Source organism: Apostichopus japonicus, chromosome 19, assembly GCF_037975245.1.
Source record: "Apostichopus japonicus isolate 1M-3 chromosome 19, ASM3797524v1, whole genome shotgun sequence".
NCBI classification, from domain to species: domain Eukaryota; kingdom Metazoa; phylum Echinodermata; class Holothuroidea; order Aspidochirotida; family Stichopodidae; genus Apostichopus; species Apostichopus japonicus.
This window is the reverse complement of record NC_092579.1, coordinates 14,485,532-14,504,623: the sequence shown is the minus strand read 5'-3', so window position 1 is coordinate 14,504,623 and position 19,092 is coordinate 14,485,532. Positions and strand designations below refer to the sequence as shown.

At 37.3% G+C, this 19,092-nt stretch overlaps 1 protein-coding gene across 1 annotated transcript; it reads right to left on the bottom strand.

The window, feature by feature from the left end:
• Positions 1-1,486: 1,486 nt before the first annotated feature.
• LOC139960642 (uncharacterized) lies at positions 1,487-18,903 on the bottom strand. Its single transcript, XM_071959169.1, has 15 exons — positions 18,769-18,903; positions 16,802-17,004; positions 13,485-16,180; positions 12,851-13,027; positions 11,521-11,625; positions 9,963-10,188; positions 9,299-9,411; positions 8,933-8,983; positions 8,095-8,281; positions 6,872-7,044; positions 6,157-6,248; positions 5,108-5,189; positions 3,842-3,985; positions 2,602-2,665; positions 1,487-2,460 (listed from the first exon to the last, which is right to left on the bottom strand). Exons 1-15 carry the CDS (start codon positions 18,792-18,794, stop codon positions 2,396-2,398), a joined length of 4,404 nt encoding a protein of 1,467 aa, XP_071815270.1. The 5' UTR covers positions 18,795-18,903; the 3' UTR covers positions 1,487-2,395.
• Positions 18,904-19,092: the final 189 nt, after the last annotated feature.

Sequence of the window (19,092 nt, the reverse complement as noted above, 5' to 3'; positions counted from 1 at the left end):
ATTGGTATAGGTGTAAAGCAATGTAGATGTAGCACATATACAGGTACAGGTGTAGTGAACATAGAGATAAAGGTGTAATGATATAGTCAGATGCAGGTGTGAGGACTACATAGATGTAGGGGAATGAACATATGGATGCAGGGTGTAAGGAATAGATTGGTATAGGTGTAAAGCAATGTAGATGTAGCACATATACAGGTACAGGTGTAGTGAACATAGAGATACATGTATAATGATAAAGACATGTCTGGTAAAAACTCTTGTCCTTTGTATTTGAAAGAAAGAAAAGCTTGGCCAGAATAGGATACAAATCGGTGTCCAAAGAAACTTTATTGAGTGATCTAGTCCCAAGATGGTGGTTTTTCCTGTTTACTTACATTATTAAGGGTACTAAGTCAACAGCCATGGTACTTCATGTGTTGTGCAACATGTGGGAACCACAACATGTAAATGTAGTACACTTAACTTGCATTTTTCTAGTCAAAGATTCCAGTACCATCGCAATCATAACAACAATCTGTTGCTGTTCTTGCAAAAATATAATTTTATATTGTTGGTGAGTTTAATATTAATTTGCTTTACATTAAGATATAATTATGTATAAGATAAAGGTTTTGTAAACACTTCACAGCCATTTGGAGTTATGTACACTGAGACTTCTTAAATTAAGGGCAAGAGTGATGTTAAACAATTTGGCAGCATGAGGAGTGGCTGATAAGTTTAAGTTACATAAAATCAACCTTTTACTATTGTCGACACCAACCTACTATCAAATGGTATAATCCAAAATAAAACTACCCGCAACGAATGGGACATGATCCCTAACATGTTATGAAAATGATAGTGTTTGAACTGGTTCCATAAAAATAAACACGAAAAAGTGAGAGTACTGTAGTTTCTGTGTCAATGTCTTAACTATTAACAATCTGCGTAGATACAGAAAAGATTTACAATGTAGGATAGAGTTAAGTTGGCTCACCACTTATTTTACAACTATGTTAAACAATAACAAATATGAGATAACTTCTCAACAGCTGACATATAACAGAATCACTGACTGTCGGTAAGTCCTCTTTTACATCTCTGCAGAGGCGGGGAAATTCATAGAGCAGGAGTAAATTGGAGTGGTCAATCCCATTTCACCAAATTAATTTGTCAAAGATTATACTTCAGGAGGGAACTTATCTTGTTCATGTGATAAAGGTGGGAGAGGTTAGAAGGAGTGGTGCATGAGAAACAATTATTGTTCTTCGGACAGCAAAAATTGATACGAAAGGATAAAGAGAAAGATAGAAGTTCTCAAATTCACATGTGTGTCTGCAGAAGTATATTGTAATACGTAGTGGGAGGGATAAAAAAAAAGTAGCCACTTTTCCTTAATGCTTAGTATTAGAACTTTAACCACCCACAACATAGGAACATGAAATATAGTACTGGCTGTAACCTTTCTATAATGTTAACAAAGTCTTAAATAGATTTTTCTCTGCTTCTTCTTGAGTTGAAAATTTGGATTTTTATAACAAGTCAAGTCACAGAATGTGATTTGAGTTGCTCCATGTTGACTCCATAACACCTTCTGCTTGACATTGACTAATGATTGACTTGATCAGACAATGTGTCTGACTTGACTCGGCAAACTTGTGAGATAAGTGACTTGAGTTTTTATGAATGCACCAGTGGAGTCAGCTTGAGACTTGACCATAAGGTGACTTGTCACAACACCTTTAAGGTACTCTGTATTAAGGCACTGTTAAAACTAAGTACTGAAATGTGTGAAACAATAAAGCATTTCTCAATGTAAATTCAAACAGATGACCACTAACGAGCTTGTTACATTCAAATATAATTTCCTACTCAACCAAATAAAGAATGCTTGACCATTTATGGATTGCCTACATGTACGTTGAATGACTTAATTTATCTACATCCTAAGTTAGCCTTTTCAAGAGACCTGCATATTGACCCTTCTCAAAAGCAGTTGGATGAAACAAAGGTTAATGGGTTTAAACCATGCGATCCTATTTTCAAACATCTCCATTCCCTTCCATACAAGACAAATTGTCACAGCCTACACAACACATTGGATACTCTAAAAAGAATTTTCTAATACGAGTTTGCAAAATGGCATCAAACAACAGCTAGGTAGCAGAATGAACAGAGGGAATTCAACTGAAAATGTAAGGAAAGTTAAAATACCAGTACCATTGGTGGACCTGCACAATGTATATCGTAAAAGGCACATGCTAAAAGAAGTTTCAAAGACTCAGATTGGATTGTTATCTTTTTTTTTTCCAGATGATACAGTGTTATAAATTTGCAGCTGCCTCATGAAGAACCTTTCCTGTAAGCATAGCAAACTTGAAAGAATTCTAGTCTAGGGTTACATCATCCGAGGCTATTTGCTTTGTCCAGGTAAGAGATGATCTGGCACACCAACAGTCCGGTTGGTCCAACTGATACCTGAAAAATTCAAATAAATGGGTAAATTGCTAAAAAAGGGATTTAAATGATCAAAATAGCCAGCATTACAATGATTTGGATACAAGGTGTGTGGTGGGGGGGGGAGGGGGAGTGGGGACAATTTATTTGTGATGAACTTACCTTTTTCATCCTGTTCTTTCTTCAGCTCATCTTTGATTTTTGTCATGTTTTTTTGGTCTACTTTCTGAAAATGAATCCCAGAAAATATAAAATTATGTATAATCATGGACCAAATAAAATGAGTGAAAAAAAAGGTGAAATTGACGAATGAAATGATACAAACAAACTGATCACTGGAAAGGAGATTGCATACCTCCAAAATAAGTTAACATCAAATTCTTTTGGGAATCTATTTTTCCCTTTTATACTCCAAATTGATAACTAGAGACGTTGAAATTGTAATAACAAGTGGAAACATTGTACACAAAATGAAGCTTCCCTCCAAATGGAATACATCAACAACAAAATGTTTCCAGAATCCATTTGCTCCTTTGAAGTTGAATCGATTACAAGAAATGCTTATATTACACTAACAGCCTGTTACACTCAGTCAATATTTCCTTACAAAGTTTGTCAACAGCAAATAATTCAGGAGATACATATTCCCCATTTCGGTGGTTCGACTTTAGGAAGAACAAAATCATGAAAAGAAGGGCTTTCTTTTGAACCGATTTTGAAAGACCCATCTAGAGAATTCAAAGGCATGACCTAAGGCCAGGGTGCAATTCTTGTGCTCTACCAACAGAACTGCTATCACAGCGCCCTCAGTCGGTGGCAATCCCAAATTATTTCATGGCTGTCAGTGCCAGTCAGAAGCTGCACTGCTTTTGCTGCATTCTGTGTAACTTGCATCACACATACCAGATTTAATAATTATTTAATCGATATTAAGTAATTTAATTAAAGGAGCACCACCAAACCAACTATCAGCTTTAGTTGATATGATAGAGAATCTCCTTCAACAGCTAAAGAAAAAAACAACTCTTGCTCTGTTTTAGAGACATTTCAGTTTGACAAAAATATTATTCAGTGTCTGTGTGATGTCACGATGACACAAGTATCTGAAACGTGTCATCTGTGTTGACACTGAGACCAATGCCATTATTTAGACAGGTTAACTGCTTCAAAACTTAAGATTCAGCATTTACAAAACCCATCTCTATTACAGAAAATTAGAAATTGTCATAAATTGAACTTAATAAAAACTTGAAGCTCAAGTCATAGAACAATCAACCTGTGATATCTCCCAAAAGAATTACGATTTTTCTTGGCTTGTTGTGGGAAGCCGTTTATAACGATTATCCTATACACCGATGATAATGGTTGAAGTTGTGTCTCCATTAAAGTCTTAAAGCCCTACCTCTGCAACTTCCCATAGGCAACAAGCATTACACTTAGAACAGCTTTTCATATGAGGATCCCTCAAATGCTGGCAGAAGTGGTTATAATCAATATCAGGCTTTCGGCAAATGTAACACATTTTAGCACCGCAACGACAAGTCATCTGCAACAAAAGAAAAACACAAGACATCTGGAATGAAAGATGTACTAAGGTACAGAGTGTCATTGGTGATCATAGGGTTTCTGCTAAATACAGCAAGTAACTGTTTGTGCCATACTGAGAGAAAGTTTAAATTTCACCTTTCAACTTTAACCTTTCACCTCATTAATCTATAATTCCCCGTTACCACACCTTGGTTGAATAACCGGGGATGTCTAATGTATATATGCATTCTCAAACAATGACATTAAAGGTCACATTAAATAAAAATAAAACGCACATAGTTTGACCATAGCTCATGAGAGTGTCCAGCAAGGGCAACAAGGATTTTTTCCCCCAGAACATGGTTTCTTAACCGGTGTAATAACAGAGAAGAGTTGAGAATGATTACAATAGTGTTACGATAAGCAATTTTTAAATTGTCAAAAAATGTCCTAACAAATCCCCTAAACAAAACTCCACGATAATCAGATTGCTAGAGAAAAAAAACAACCACCTGAAATCCCCTGTCAACACAAGCCACTAACTACTGTAAATTTAAATCAATGTGGTTTATCCATGGTGTGACCGCTTATATCATAAGGCATTGTAGGTCAGCAATGTAGTAGGCAAGAACAAACTTTGATTTAAAAAAAAAACGTAGATTGTTCTCTTTGGTGGAGATTTTTCCGGCAAGTTAAACTTAAAAATAATTTTAGTAAAGTATCAGATTTTTCAGTCAAAACTGATGAAGAAAATAACATCAGTTCGTTTCTTACTAGATTATTTAAAATATTATTTTAAACTAAACTATTATATTTTTAAGTAAAATATGAAAGTAAATATTTGGGAGAGATATTGGCAGCCGTGGTCTAATCTATTAGGTTTTGAAATATAGTTTTTGGATATTATTACTGCTAATAGGAGTATCATAGTAATTTGAACTTTGCCGATGGGGTTGAAATAGTTTTTTTTTCGTGTTAAATAATTTAAATTTAATCTTGTATTTGTCTGTATGTAAATGTCATGAACTAGACTGTAAAGACTACTCATCAGACATGTACATCCACATATTAAAATAATGTTGAACTATATATATATAAACTGGAAAAAAAAACATATGGTATCTGTAGATCTAATACTCACCTTGTTACAACCGTTCTCCTTGACAATGCTGGCTTTACATTTATTGCAAGTTCTTATCAATGCTTCCGACAACTTCTCCTCACTGTGAATACAAACATGTGAGACGAACCTGGCATGAGTGACCTTCTACAGCCAATTCAAAAATTTAATTTAAATTATTTTAATTTTACTTTAAATTACTTTAAATTAACTTAAATTTAATTAAGATTTGCCTGAAAACTATTAATCTAACTAGTTCATCTTTTAGTCCTGGGAAAGTTCTCATTTTTTTCTTTTTTTTTACTGAATTACAAGTACTGAATTTGATTAATACACAAAGGTTTGACAAAGACTAAACCCAACTTTCTTCCAAGATCGTAGAAAATGTTTAAAATGAGGTATATGAAGTTTTGTTCTTCATACAGAGGTGGATAAAGTAAATAACACTTGTACAGTATATATCTGATTCACCAACTATCCTGGAATTGTAAAGATCTTTCCAGTGAATTCTTCTCTGACATCCCTAGTCCCCACCGCACCGATGAATACCACCAATAGTTCTTGGTCTACCATCAAGACAGCTGGTTAAAGGAAATTATTCTTATCTGCATTTGTAATTCAACAATTCTTGTAATTCAACATTCAACTAGTCACTCCAAGATTAATGTATGTCGTCCAGTTACAGAGTTGTTGACAATTGACAATTCATAATCATGGACGTTAAATATGAATGTAAGAGACTGACTTCGGTCAGCTTGCGGTTTTGATAAGCCAATGAAGCTTCTTCGCGAGTTCCTGCTTGCAGGAGGATCTAAAATACATACATACATACAACATAATGACTCAAATCTTTCGTCAGTTTAACATGTTCCTAGTCTAGAAGGGAGATGACACATGAAGAAGAGTTTCTAGAGGTATATTATACAGTGTTAGTCTTTACAAGGTTACTGTCCCAAGTCTTAGTCCCCCAAAAAACAGAATGTGATATAATTCTAGTTATTTGGGGCTGGGGGAGATGGCATGCTTCACCATACAAACAGATGACTTCAACATGTGAAGAAGTCACTTACTATTTGGTTCGTAATGCTTCTTCCGATTTAACTTCTTCACATTTTCTTCCAAAATGCTCCATCCAATCGACTTGGCAGCTTCGGCAGGTTTCCTGTTGAGGTTAAGTTTGGAAAACAAACAAGTCTTACTCATTGTTATTACAAAGAATCACAGTATCATGCTGAAGTAGCTGAGAAAAAGTAAATTGTATTCGAAAGGAAACGAACAAGCTGACCAAGACATTGCAGACAAAATTTTGACAGAGGAATTTTTCTCAGCCAGTAGCTTATGTGAAATCTATTCTGAGTTTTCTACAGATTATGATGTGTGATAAACTCACAGTTAAGACAGTCATTCTGTTGTATCAAAACAGCGACAAAGGACTTAAAAGTTAAACTTTCAACATCCTCAAATCGTCAGGGTTTAAGGTAGACTACATTTAAGGTTTTAATACAAATCAATGGATTCCAAAAATGTTGCTTCGACCTGAAAAACAAACCAGTCCAACCTGTCACGCTCTTGTCTCCCAAGATGTAAGGTGATTTACCATGGAGCATATGTCTGCTTTAAACTACAAACGTATACCATCCATCTAATAATTTCAATATTCAAGAGGAACATGCTATATCAAGCTGACTCAATTTTTAACAATAAAAATACATTTGGAGTTTTATTATAAAATTTATTGATGAAATGAATTTGTTATAAATGCAATGATCAGACATAATACAATACCTTGCCACATTGCTGGCATAGAAAGGCTTTCAACTCTGGGGCAAGGATCGCAGCATAGTCACAGTGAGGGCAGCGCACAAGGTTTTCCAAGTCGGCCTTATGAACAGATTCTTCGCTACATCTCTCATCGTATTTGGCAAGAACATCAGGGGCGAGGGTCTTCTCCAGCTGGTCTGTGAGAAGAAAAAATGAACAACTTTTGTACAGTTTTGTATATATTTCCAATATTAAAGATAACTTATTTTACTAATAAAACTTTATGTCAAAAAAGTGTTTGATTTCAAAACCTCATAGACTAGAAAATGTTTGCCTATTCACCTGAAAAAGGAACTAAAGATAAATATGCATCCCACAAAGTGGGCAATAAAGAATAAAATGTGAGTATAACTTACTTAAAATGTGAGTATAATACTTAAAATGTGAGTATAACTGATATGACATGACGAAAAAAAAACTGTAAAAATAACGCTATAACCTTTGCTGTAATAAACACATATTGCCATGAAGCAATTGATATAAAACAAACAAGTTGGTTGAGATCATGATATTGTTTTTCATATTATGATCAGTACTTTATTCCAGCAATTCAACCCTGAACTATAGGACAGCATACATAAAGTAATAAATTTAAGGGACTGGCATATAAGAGAAAACTCTCATGCTGATGTGGACGTTGAGTTATAAACACAGAGAGACACACTCCCGGGAATTATTTATCTGGTATCGAATCTCAGAACGCTACGCAAAATTGGCAAATTGCTAGGCAAATTGCTACACAAGTGCATAGATGCATAGCGTTTTTGTTTACACAGGATCCAAAGTAATTTACAAAGACAGGAAATAGAGAACCTTCAAAACTGCTGCTACACAAAAATTTGAACAGTAAATTATTCCCGGACACATTAAGAGATCCTCAATGAGAGAAGTTGTGACATTTATTATGAGCTTGGCCTGTGGAATAAATAAGCCACAGCCAACTAGATATAAGTGTCACATTCAGTATTATCCCCTGAACATTAATGTGAAGGCACTGAAAACAGTCACTATGGTGACCAAAAGAGACAGACAACAGGTACACAAGTCACAACACCGTTGTCAAAAGCAACTCATCACTTTTGATCGGCATGGTCTTTGAAATATAATTCAGTTTTGATTTGAAACTGGAAGATATTAGAGGGGAAGAATTGAAAACTGTGAGAAACACTGTAAACGATTGATCTAACCTCTCGGAAATGTGCTGCCACATTCGGGGGCCATACATGCTAAGTTTCCTTTGCCCTGGCCGTAGATGGCCTCTTTGACGTATCGTTGAAGACAATCCTCACAGAAGAGGTGCATCTCGAAACATTGGACCATGTTTTCAAATGGGAACTCGGCAAAGCAGCATTCACACTCGATGCCTTGTTGGTTCTGGAAATGAGACAGATTGCGAGGAAACGCTTTGATGAAAAATTTAACATCATTTTTTTTTTTTTTTTGAAACCTAAAGCATAATTTACATTGTTTCTCGAATGCAAGATATAATTTTGGAAAGCCTTTCTTTATTAAATCCTGCCCAACTCACAGATATTGCGTCTACTTTCTGATCAAATTTGTGGTTAAAGTCATCTGTTCTATCGGTTGCTTTCGATAGGTAAATAATTTTTTGGCCAGATTTACTTTTTACCTCTAAAGATTTACTTTTCACAGCTAAAACAAGGATTGAAAGATAGACTACGCTACAAAACTGTCGACTTCTATTTGGCAGAGATGAGATGCAGGAAGTGTTTTTGAGGTATATAAATGTTTATGAGCAAAGAAAGATTCCAATACTTAAAAGAAAAGGTGGTGGCTATGTGATCTCATTCTTAGATACTGTCTTCCCCCTCCATTCCTTCTAGTTGTTTTTATCCATTCTAGTATCTTCTAATATTTAAAGGAATACTTTCTTCATGCTCTGTTATCTCACCAGTGGGGTAAAGGAAGAGGTTAGGTAGAGAACATTTTTTTTGTGCACTATAGCATCCCTCCATCACAAATTAAGATTAACGATCTGTTTTTTGTTTTGATAGCCAAAATTACCTGATCGTACTCTTTCTGATTAATATCAATGGCCAGCTGGTGGTCCAACTCCTGGAAAATGAGAAGTTTAAATCAAAATTAAGACAGTTTTCAATGAAAAACAAAAAACATCCAGCATGAAATAAAGAAAATAAAGATTTTTGCTTACATGTTCGAAGACGATATTTTAGCAGACATGAATAATGTGTGGTAAACAAAGTTTGGCCCTGAGTACCCGAACAAAGGGGATACTGTGTGCATAGAGAGAACCAGAACGGTATACTTGATTTTCATTTGTTAACAAAGAGCAATGAGACAATGCAAATGGATTTGAGCTGAGGTAATTGTTCCATATTGTTGCTAACAGACGTATATATTTGTACTTACCACCTGTACACCCTCTTGATAGCATCTGTATTCTTCTATTTCTGTCAAAATCTCTTCATCAGTCCATGGAGCCACGAACGATCTTGCTTTCTTGTTCACCTTTATCCGGAAGACTGGGTTTTTATCATTCAGTCACAGGAGGAAGAAAGATCGAGAAAGTTACAAACCCGCAAATATTTCTTTTGATGTTATCCAACAGAACAATGCAGTCAGAAATTCAAATATTTCCAGAATTTAGTCAACCCAACTGAAAGCTGTAGTACATTATGATCTCAGAAACAGTGGTGATGACATCTCAGCTGGAATGCCAGAGATGTTTAATGGCAAATTACCATATATCCATATACAGAGAGGGTGACAAGTAACTGTGGTGGGCACAAAATGGATCCAATGAGCCACGGCGACATTTTGCACCCAGTCCGTGGGACCCAACACTTTGAGGGTGCACCTCCTCCCATAGAATGTGAATCTTAAATTATGTACTCAAATAGAAGATCAGAAAGCCGCACATGTGTATGTTAATCTGTTGAAACGTTGGTTTATATATCATAGTAAGTATGGCCTATGCCTCTATACAAAGTCCTCCAAAGAAGTATAATTTCATGATTTTCCCATTTGTGATTAACAATTTGAGACAAAACGACAGATAAATATTTCAGATTACCTTTGCTTTCCTTCCGGTTCCCATTCACTAGATCGTTAATTTCTCCTGGTAAATTTAAGTTAAGGCAGAGAGGGGGTGCACTGTTAACAGCGGAGCTGCTGATCGCTTGATTTTTCACAGTCTCTTTGAACTCTTTACTCTCGAGCACTTGATCTAATACGTATAATGCTGGAGACAGCCTCCCCTTAGTGGCTTTCATGACTGCATCAATGGAGGTCATACTAATCTAAAGTAAAATACCCAACAAAAGGAGGAACATAAAATGCCATCAAAACCCTAAACTTAATTGGTTTAGGCTTTGATTTAAAAGAAAAGGTAATTATGCAACAGCAACATGCACAAACATATTTAGCCTGTAAATCCAGGGTCTACTGTATATATAATCATGGGAAACAGTCCTATACTACTGAAAACCTAGGTTGCTAGGATATATGGTCTGGGCCTCTGGGGGAAATCTCGGCAGAAAATTTTTGAGCAACTTCTTCTTGCATTCTCTAGGTAAATTCACATATCTTGATTTCCTTGGCTAAGTTAAGCTCCCTACTTTCTTTTGCGAACCTTCAAGTAACTCATTTACATTGCAGAACTAATTATTAATTATTGTATATTGTACTGTAAACAAACACTTTTTAAACAATAAAAGTTAATTGCAGCATGTAAGCTAGTCAAGCATAAACTAATGTTCATGGACTTTAGTACAGTAAGTGGTCTTTTACAGATGATTCACTTCTTTGCAGTTGAGTTACTTATTAAGGTTATAACTGACAAGTACAAGCACCAATTCCACCACGCCACACTAAGTGCTTAGGAGGTTACGTGGGGACTTGATCCAGGTTTCCAAGATTGTGTATGGTTTCGACAATTTATCCTTTACCGACTTTTTCATGTTTGCTAACAGTAGTTGTACCAGAGGTCATTGTCTTAAACTCCAAAAGTCACATAGTAGGATTAATATTCGGCATAACTTTTTTTCTAATAGGGTCGTAAATGAGTGGAATGGTTTGCCTGAGAAAGTTGTACTTGCAAGTAGTGTCAATGGGTTTAAGAATGCTTTGGACAAGCACTTTAAGCATTGTAATCGGGTCTGAGTGTTTGTGTCTTCAGTTTTTTTCTCTCTCTATAGGGTCCTTCATGGGGACTTAAGTGTCCCTCCTGATCCTTTTTTTCTACTAAACTAAACTAAGTACTCTCTTGGCATCATTCTGTGGCTGTTTTCTAATGCTGTGACTTTACACACCTACATTTATTGGGGTCTATAAAGTTTGTTTCCTTTATCTTATGAACCAAAACATATCTGGTAGAAAACGTGCTTGATTAAGGGATCAAGGTACAACTGTATATATAGCTATTTACATATATGGAAGTCTTCATAGTGAAGTACTTGGAAAAATATAAATTTGTAAGCGATTCTGTAAGATTCAAGCTTTCCGAATTACAACTGACATTTTTGCAAACAGAAACAATCACTACCCTTGACAAGGCTAACATTACTGCCAGATACTGTGATGGTCGTGCCAGTTGATCACTACAACACACATATATATAGTAGCCTACTTACCATCTTGTAAACTGATGCAAGTACTTGCCGTACTTGCTTGCAATAGCTTTCATGCAGCCATCGCCGTGGTAATTCCCTCCAATCTTGTAAGTAATTTTTTTTCATCTAGCAACCAGAGAAAAAAAAAAACATGAGGAGCTTGACCCAAAAAAGGATAAATGACAGAAGTCCACAGTCACATAAATTTGACTTTGAAAGAATTTAATAAAAATGTTGTATTAGGACTTAAGGTCATCAGTATGACCCCCAGTTGTCAAAATAATGGCAACTCACGTGCAAGCTGCCACTTGAGAATCAGAATATTTTTAGAAATAATACTAGCACTCAACTTTTGCTTGTTTGCTAGACTATATGAAATGGAAACACTACAATGGGGATCTTCAAATGTTCCTACCAAAGGCGCTGTTATACTGGTCCGTATGTGCTTATTTTGAAAAGAGCTTGTCTAAAATGATTACAAACAAAATTGTATAAACAACCAATGATCAACTAAGACGCACAGGTGCGAGTCCAGTTTATTTCGAGTCTAGCGGATGTGGTTGCAGAATACGTCAAAGAAGCTCTCTGACTGGTTGATGTTTCAGACGTGTGCTAAGTTGCCAAGCCAACTGTGGGCAACATTTTGTTACTTATCTGTACTAGTTTTGTATGAGTGGTAGAAACCATATTTTAACCTTGAATATGTCACTCTAAGTGTGAACTAGGGATGTGCAAGTAGTTTTCCAAAATCATGAATTCTCAGTGATTTCAGAGATTGCACCTCCTCAAGTTTCGAGGAACTAGATGGAAAACGATATGACGGTACCATCTGTTAATTTTGGGCATGGCTGGTGATCCTTATTCTGGGTGAAGTCCTACATCAATCACCATGGTGATATACACTCTTTAACACTAGGGGCATGAACTTATCCCCTGGAAGTAACAACAAAATTGTCATTCAGTTTCTCTAGAAATAATTAAAGAACTTTTTTCAAATTCCTGACAAGAGTGCTGTTGTAGAGTATAATTTTCATTGCATCTAGCAACAACAACATCAGTGACAGCATTTAGAACAGTGAGAAATTTGTGTCTCTGTTCACTGTCAGGATTCAGTTGGTCAATTTCTGCTGTTTTTAAACAAGCAACATTTGGGCAATAATTATCCTTATTTCATGGCAACAAGTTAAGGCATCTCATAACCTATTATTGCATGAGAACTAAATATTGCTCATTTAACTGCTTGAATAACACCAAAGCAAGGATCCTAAACGCTACATTGACTCTTGGTTATTATTAAAATCCTCTCTTTTCTTGATACTTGGCAGTTTACATTCATATCAGTTAACCTTACTTTCTTCTTTCCTTTCTCATCTTGGACTGGCTTTGCTTTTTTCTCAGGTGGCTTTCTGGGGTATGCTTCCTCAATCATCAGGTTACACAGCCACTGTACGGGGTCAGGATATGACATAGAACCAGTCTTTAACTTCTCACTCACAAAGTCAGGACTAGCATCTGGAAACAGGTTAATCTGTAACAAAAGACGGCGTATGTGTTTGCTGGTGGTTTATGGAGGAAGCCTCTTGATATATATTAGTTAAAGGTTCCAATGTCTTTATTTTAATGTGTCACAAACCTGTAAATATATCATTAAATGGTCAGTAAGTTTATCAACAATTGTCTATCTTAAATCTTTTATCTTAGTAGACATAATGTACTTAGATAAGAACAAAATGTGCTGCTATACCACAAGGTTTACGAATCTCAAAAAAATGTTTCTATCAAAATATGTATGTAACCGATACCATCACAATATCTCATTTCGAATTTATCTGATTATTTAAGTAATCATTACAGTCACAATAATATGGATCTCTGACTTGATTACTATAATTTTTCTATCCCAAGTGATGTATACACTAAAACCTGAAAAGACAAACCAAAATTGTTGAGTATATTTTCCTTTGTATTAAAGGTATTACACCCACCACTTGAGCAAGCATTTCTGTTAAATCTTTCTTCTTGGTCTCCTGGATGATTCCCGCTCCTGGAAATGGACAACTGCACGGCCGACCCATGACCTGACAGTTACACGGAGTTACTCCAGGAGCCACAGTCTCTGTAGTTTCTCTTCCAAGGATGAAATCATTTGGTAACATTTGGAATCTGTTAGTATCAGCTGCATTGCTAGTCTGTCTATTAGCCAGAGCTACATTTCTTGGGAGGAACCCTTGGGCGATGGCGGAGCTCTCAGGTTGCCAGGAAGTACCTTGCTTTGACGGCACAAGTGCCTGCCTAGCATTTTGTGCGACCAGGTTGAAAGCTGCATGCATACCCGGACGGGTATTTTGAGATCCTGGGATACCGTTGGTGGGAGGTATTCGTGGTGCGACTGGACGGTGCGGCATGACAGGTCCATTGGATGTGCTGGGGAGGTCTAATCTGGAAGGAGGGTAGGGCTGAAATACCCTCTGGGGGTTAGTTGGGTTGTTCATTGACTTTGGTGCAATGTTGGTTGCACCAGTCCATGGCAGACCGGTTGATTTTGGAGGACGAATTGGTGCGTCTTTGCACACATTCCTTGGTGTTGCTGAATTCAAGATTGAAGCTGAATCACTCTCTCCTGTCTCAGAAACGACTGACGTCTTCTCTGACAATTTGAAATCATTCCAATGTAGGAGGTCACTCTGTGACGTTCCGGCTGGTCTGTCAGCATTAGTGATTGAAGTAGTACTTTGAATGGAATGTGGAAGGCATTCAAGATGGCCAGTTTTATTACCAACTGTGACATCTTCTGTTTTATCGTTCATGTCGGACCTGTTCGTTGAACACTCATATCCTTGTAAGGTGTTTGTACTGACACCGTTAAACTTGGCTACCATTTCCTTTCCTTTCCCTTTTCCTATTTCCTTTCCCTTCTTCTCCACAGGGAAACTATTAAAAGATGTTCCAGCTAACCCTGTATGGGTCGAGTAAACGTTGCTTGACCCAAGAAAACTATGATGATGTGACTCAGAGATGGTATTATTAAATTCATTAAACTCGACTTTTCTTTTCTTGGGCTGTGACACACTACTGTCTATTTTGGAAGACCCCAAGCTAGAACTACTGTAGCTCAATGAACCGTGTTCACTACGACAATTACAGTTTTTAACACCATGATGTACCCGACAATATGAGCTGTCAAATCTCTTAGCAGCATGCTTCCATGTTGATGGCGTATGGAATGTCTTCGGAGGAACGGTAATAATGGGGGGAAATTTCGGTCCTCCGGTTTTCTTGTATTCTGAACATCTCTCAGGAGGGTTATGAAACACTTGGGACTGTCCTGAGATGCCATGTGTTGTCACACAGCTTTCGTTAGGAATACTAGCCGAATCTTTCTGTGACTTCACATTAAAAGTTTGATCACAATACTTTGCCAGATCAAATTTCAACTCCTTGGCTTCTTTACAGAGTATACTTCCAGTTGACGAATGAGCAGCTGTTTGAGTCAGTATGGGTGTCACAAGAGATTTGTTTAATCCATGTAAACTGGTTGACGCACCATCCTTAGTCAGGTCACTTAGGACATTCCTGTCCGTCGCTGATGACATTTCGGATACGACTTTGCCACTGATGATGCTACTATTTACCATAACGTTGAAAGACATGTGGGAGGTTTCAGCTACACAATCATGTGACTTGAATGAGGAAGTTGCACCTACAACTTCTGACGTATGCCAGATGCTTGAACTAACTCCAATAGCAGGTCGTTGAGTCTCTCTTGAAACAACACCAGAATTACCAGCACTGGAATCGTGTGAAAAGACATCGGGATCAATACCCATCGAAACGGCACCCAAATCGCTTCCAGTGATCTGATCCTGTTGTTTCAATGGTGTGTTCATTGGATCTCTATATGTTCCTAGCAGTATGGGACAGCCAGTTTCAATTTTTGTCTCTTTAAGTCGGTTAGATTCCTCCTCCGTGTCATTGTTATTCGTCTGAATGTGGTCGGAGGTCTCTTCTGAGTCTGACTCGATAGTTATTGCAGGAGGAGAGGAAGAGTAGTCGGAACCATCTGCGACCACGATGACTTCATCACTGATATCTTCCGAGTCTGCTGACTCAACGACTGCAGCGTGTTCCTCCTCCTCATCACTGATGCTGTCATGAGTATCTGTTAAAGGTTGACCAATTGTCTTTTCTGCTTCTTTCGGATACATACCGGGCTTACTTTCTTCTTCGGGTGGATTTTCTTTACGAGATGTCGAAGGCAGAGTAAGGTTTGCTTCGGGTGGTCGAGGGATGGTAGGACCACCGCCCACCACTTCCTCTGTTTCCATTGGTGTGATAACAGACAGATCAGGAGTGAACACACCTGACTCAACGACTGCAGCGTGTTCCTCCTCCTCATCACTGATGCTGTCATGAGTATCTGTTAAAGGATGACCAATTGTCTTTTCTGCATCTTTCTGATACATACCAGGCTTACTTTCTTCTTCGGGTGGATTTTCATTACGAGATGTCGAAGGCAGAGTAAGGTTTGCTTCGGGTGGTCGAGGGGTGGTAAGACCACCGGCACAAGATGTCGAAGGCAGAGTAAGGATTGCTTCGGGTGGTCGCGGGGTGGTAAGACCACCGGCGGCGACTTCCTCTGTTTCCATTGGTGTGATAACAGACAGATTGGGAGTGAACCCACCTGCAAAAGAATGATTAACAGAGTTATAGATGGAAGCCTCTAGAAAAAAGACAATGACTTGTAAAATGGTACTTGAAAAAATAAGAGAACTAATGACAATATATAGACAAAGAACATAATTACATTTCCAGAGTAATATCTATCAGCATGTGAACCTTTTGCATACAACAAACAAATAGAATTACATCATGTCAAATTTAAAATGCCAGAAGGAAGAGGGTAAGTACCTAAAGAGATTAGTGGAGGGGGGGAGGGGGGAGGGTGGCACAGTCCCAAAATGTTGCTAATTGTTGTTAACTTGTAAGCTACTTAGAGTCGAGTACATTTACAGGTGACAGGTACAGTAAGATAGGAATGAAGTAAATCCAAGCATATTGTAGAGTTGTGATTTCACTACAAAGATTGAGATTTGGCCAAATATTTTCTGTCAAATATAATTGTTATTTGAACCATGCCTATGTTATATTGATTATAAAAATTTTGTTATTTAGTGAATGGACTCATTACCACCTTATTGCAACTTGAAATCAAAGTTCACTGCGAGACTTTATGGGGCCAATTCGACAAGGAATCAAAGATCAACTGGGACAATATTCAAGTGACCAATAGTTTGAACGTTACCTGTAAAATCAACCAGTGGGACACGATTACTAAGGTCATCTATGCAGCTGTTCAGAAGCACTGTTGAGTTCTGGTTTTCAGGGATATAGTTGACTTCACTGGTCACCGAATCAATCAGGACATCATGAGAAAAATTTGGAAAAAGACTGCAGAGTATCGTAAAAACATCCTGTTGGACATTAGTCAGGAAGCTAATATCAGGGCTGTAAGGTAAAAAAGAAGTGTCTATGTGAAACTTCCCGATTATGAAAAATAATGACTACAACACAAGGCACCAAACAACACTGAATTAATAATCGGTAATTTGTCATTTAAGATCAAGATAGATATATATAGCCTCTAGGCAAGTTTACTCTTACAGTGATTGTACACAATGTACAGAGATACTGTATGACGAACTAATTAATGTTTTGTCAAACGGTGCCTGTGGAAGAACAAACGACACTGGCATCTTGTTCCTTGACTTTAAGAAAGCTTTTGATACAGTTGATCATGACATCTTGCTTGACAAACTTCGGTCATATGGAGTTGTTGACTCTGCATTGGATTGGTTTGACTCTTATCTTGCAGGCAGAAATCAGATTGTTCAGATTGAGAACCAGAATTCTGATATGATGGGTATTGAATTTGGTGTTCCACAGGTATCAATCATTGGGCCATTACTATTTTCTATCTACATAAATGACCTTCCATCTGCCGCAAGTGAAAGCCAAGCAATATATGCAGATGACACAGCTGCTATTTATAGCTCTGAGAAGATATGTGTAATACAGCAGGTTCTATCTACTGATCTTAATCTGATTGGCAAGTGGCTGGTCAAAAACAAATTGACCTTGAATGTAAAAAAGACCAAAAGTATGCTTTTTGGCACACCAACCATATTGATGAAGGCTGACCCTTTCATACTCCATCATGACTCACATGATATAGAACAGGTTGATGTTTTTAGGTACTTTGGGGTGCTTTTGGACAGTACCTTAACATTCAAAGACCATATGATTTGCAAGAAAATGTCATGCCGTCTTGGGATGCTTGGTAGGGTTAAGAAGTATCTTCCACACAAATACAGAATTATGGTGTACAATAGTTTGATAAGCCCCCACTTTGATTATGCTAGTTGTACCTGGTCTAACACCTGTGCCAAGTATAAAAAATGTCTGGTATCTTTGCAAGGAAGAGCTGGTCGGATTATTCTAGATCTTCCTAGGATTGCACCTATACAGCTGATGTTCTCTCAGCTCTATCCTGGATCCCTATAGAGCAAAGATGGAATTACCACTGTCAGGTTTTTATGCATAAAATTCACATAGCAGCTGCTCCTGACTATCTTTGTGACAGGTATGTCCATGTCTCCTCGAGTGAATCTTCCACAAGAGCTTCTACCTCTGGTGGTTTCTGCCTTCCAAATTCCTCCACTATTTGGGGGAGACGTCGTCAAACTTGCCATGGGGTTAATCAATGGAATTCACTGCCTCGGCATATTCGTATGTGCAATAACACTGATACCTTTAAATCTAAATTAAAATGTGCAATTAGAAATGGCCTGGCTTTCTGGAATCTTTAAAATCAATTTTAGAACTCAGTTCGGAGTGTATGTTTTGACATCTTCTTTCTTAGGTATGTATGCCTTCCATTTTTATATAGGCCTATTTATTTTGTTATTTATTTATGTGTTCTGTTTGTTATATTTTGTATGTTTTATATGTGCGGGGATCGTGGGGAGAACACTGGTTCACCAGTGACAGGATCCCTGGTTACGAATAAAGTACATAAAAAAAAATAAAAAAAAATAAAAGTACAGTTAACGCTGGAAGTAGCGGTTCCGCCAAACATACCGTATTAACTAATATTAGGCATAGGCCTAGCCCGGGCAAACTTAGTTCCTAGGCCTAGTGCTAGTATAGTAATACTCGGCGTAGTTACCGATTGATCGTTAGTTTCAAATCACTTAAGTCTCATGCACCAACCTTTCCATAGTGTTCATAGGGTCCATGTTAAACACCGAAGTGGTTTGAAAATTTGAAACTTCGGTCCAATTCGGTCCACATCGCAGTTCAGTGGGCCCACAGCACAGAAATTTAAATATAATACCATAGAAGCCACTTCCGGCTTGTTTCTTGCAGCAAATTGAAGATCAACAGCGTCAACAGTACAAGTCGTATGGTTAGGCAAATGAAGTGTCCAATTAATTTTCCAGATTGAAAGAAATTTTTAAAATATGAAATTAAATAAGTACACAGAACTGTGAGACACTTCTAAGGGTATATGTATTCGGAATGGAAAGCAAAATG

Bases quoted from the DNA above. Each gene is read 5' to 3' on its own strand.
- LOC139960642 (XM_071959169.1), bottom strand. From the start codon at position 18,794: ATGGACCCTATGAACACTATGGAAAG. The intron at 6,249-6,871 runs GTATTGTATTAT...TAACCTCAACAG, and splicing joins TATGCCAGCAATGTGGCAAG to GAAACCTGCCGAAGCTGCCA. The intron at 5,190-6,156 runs GTAAGTGACTTC...TTGTATTCACAG, and splicing joins GAAGCATTACGAACCAAATA to TGAGGAGAAGTTGTCGGAAG.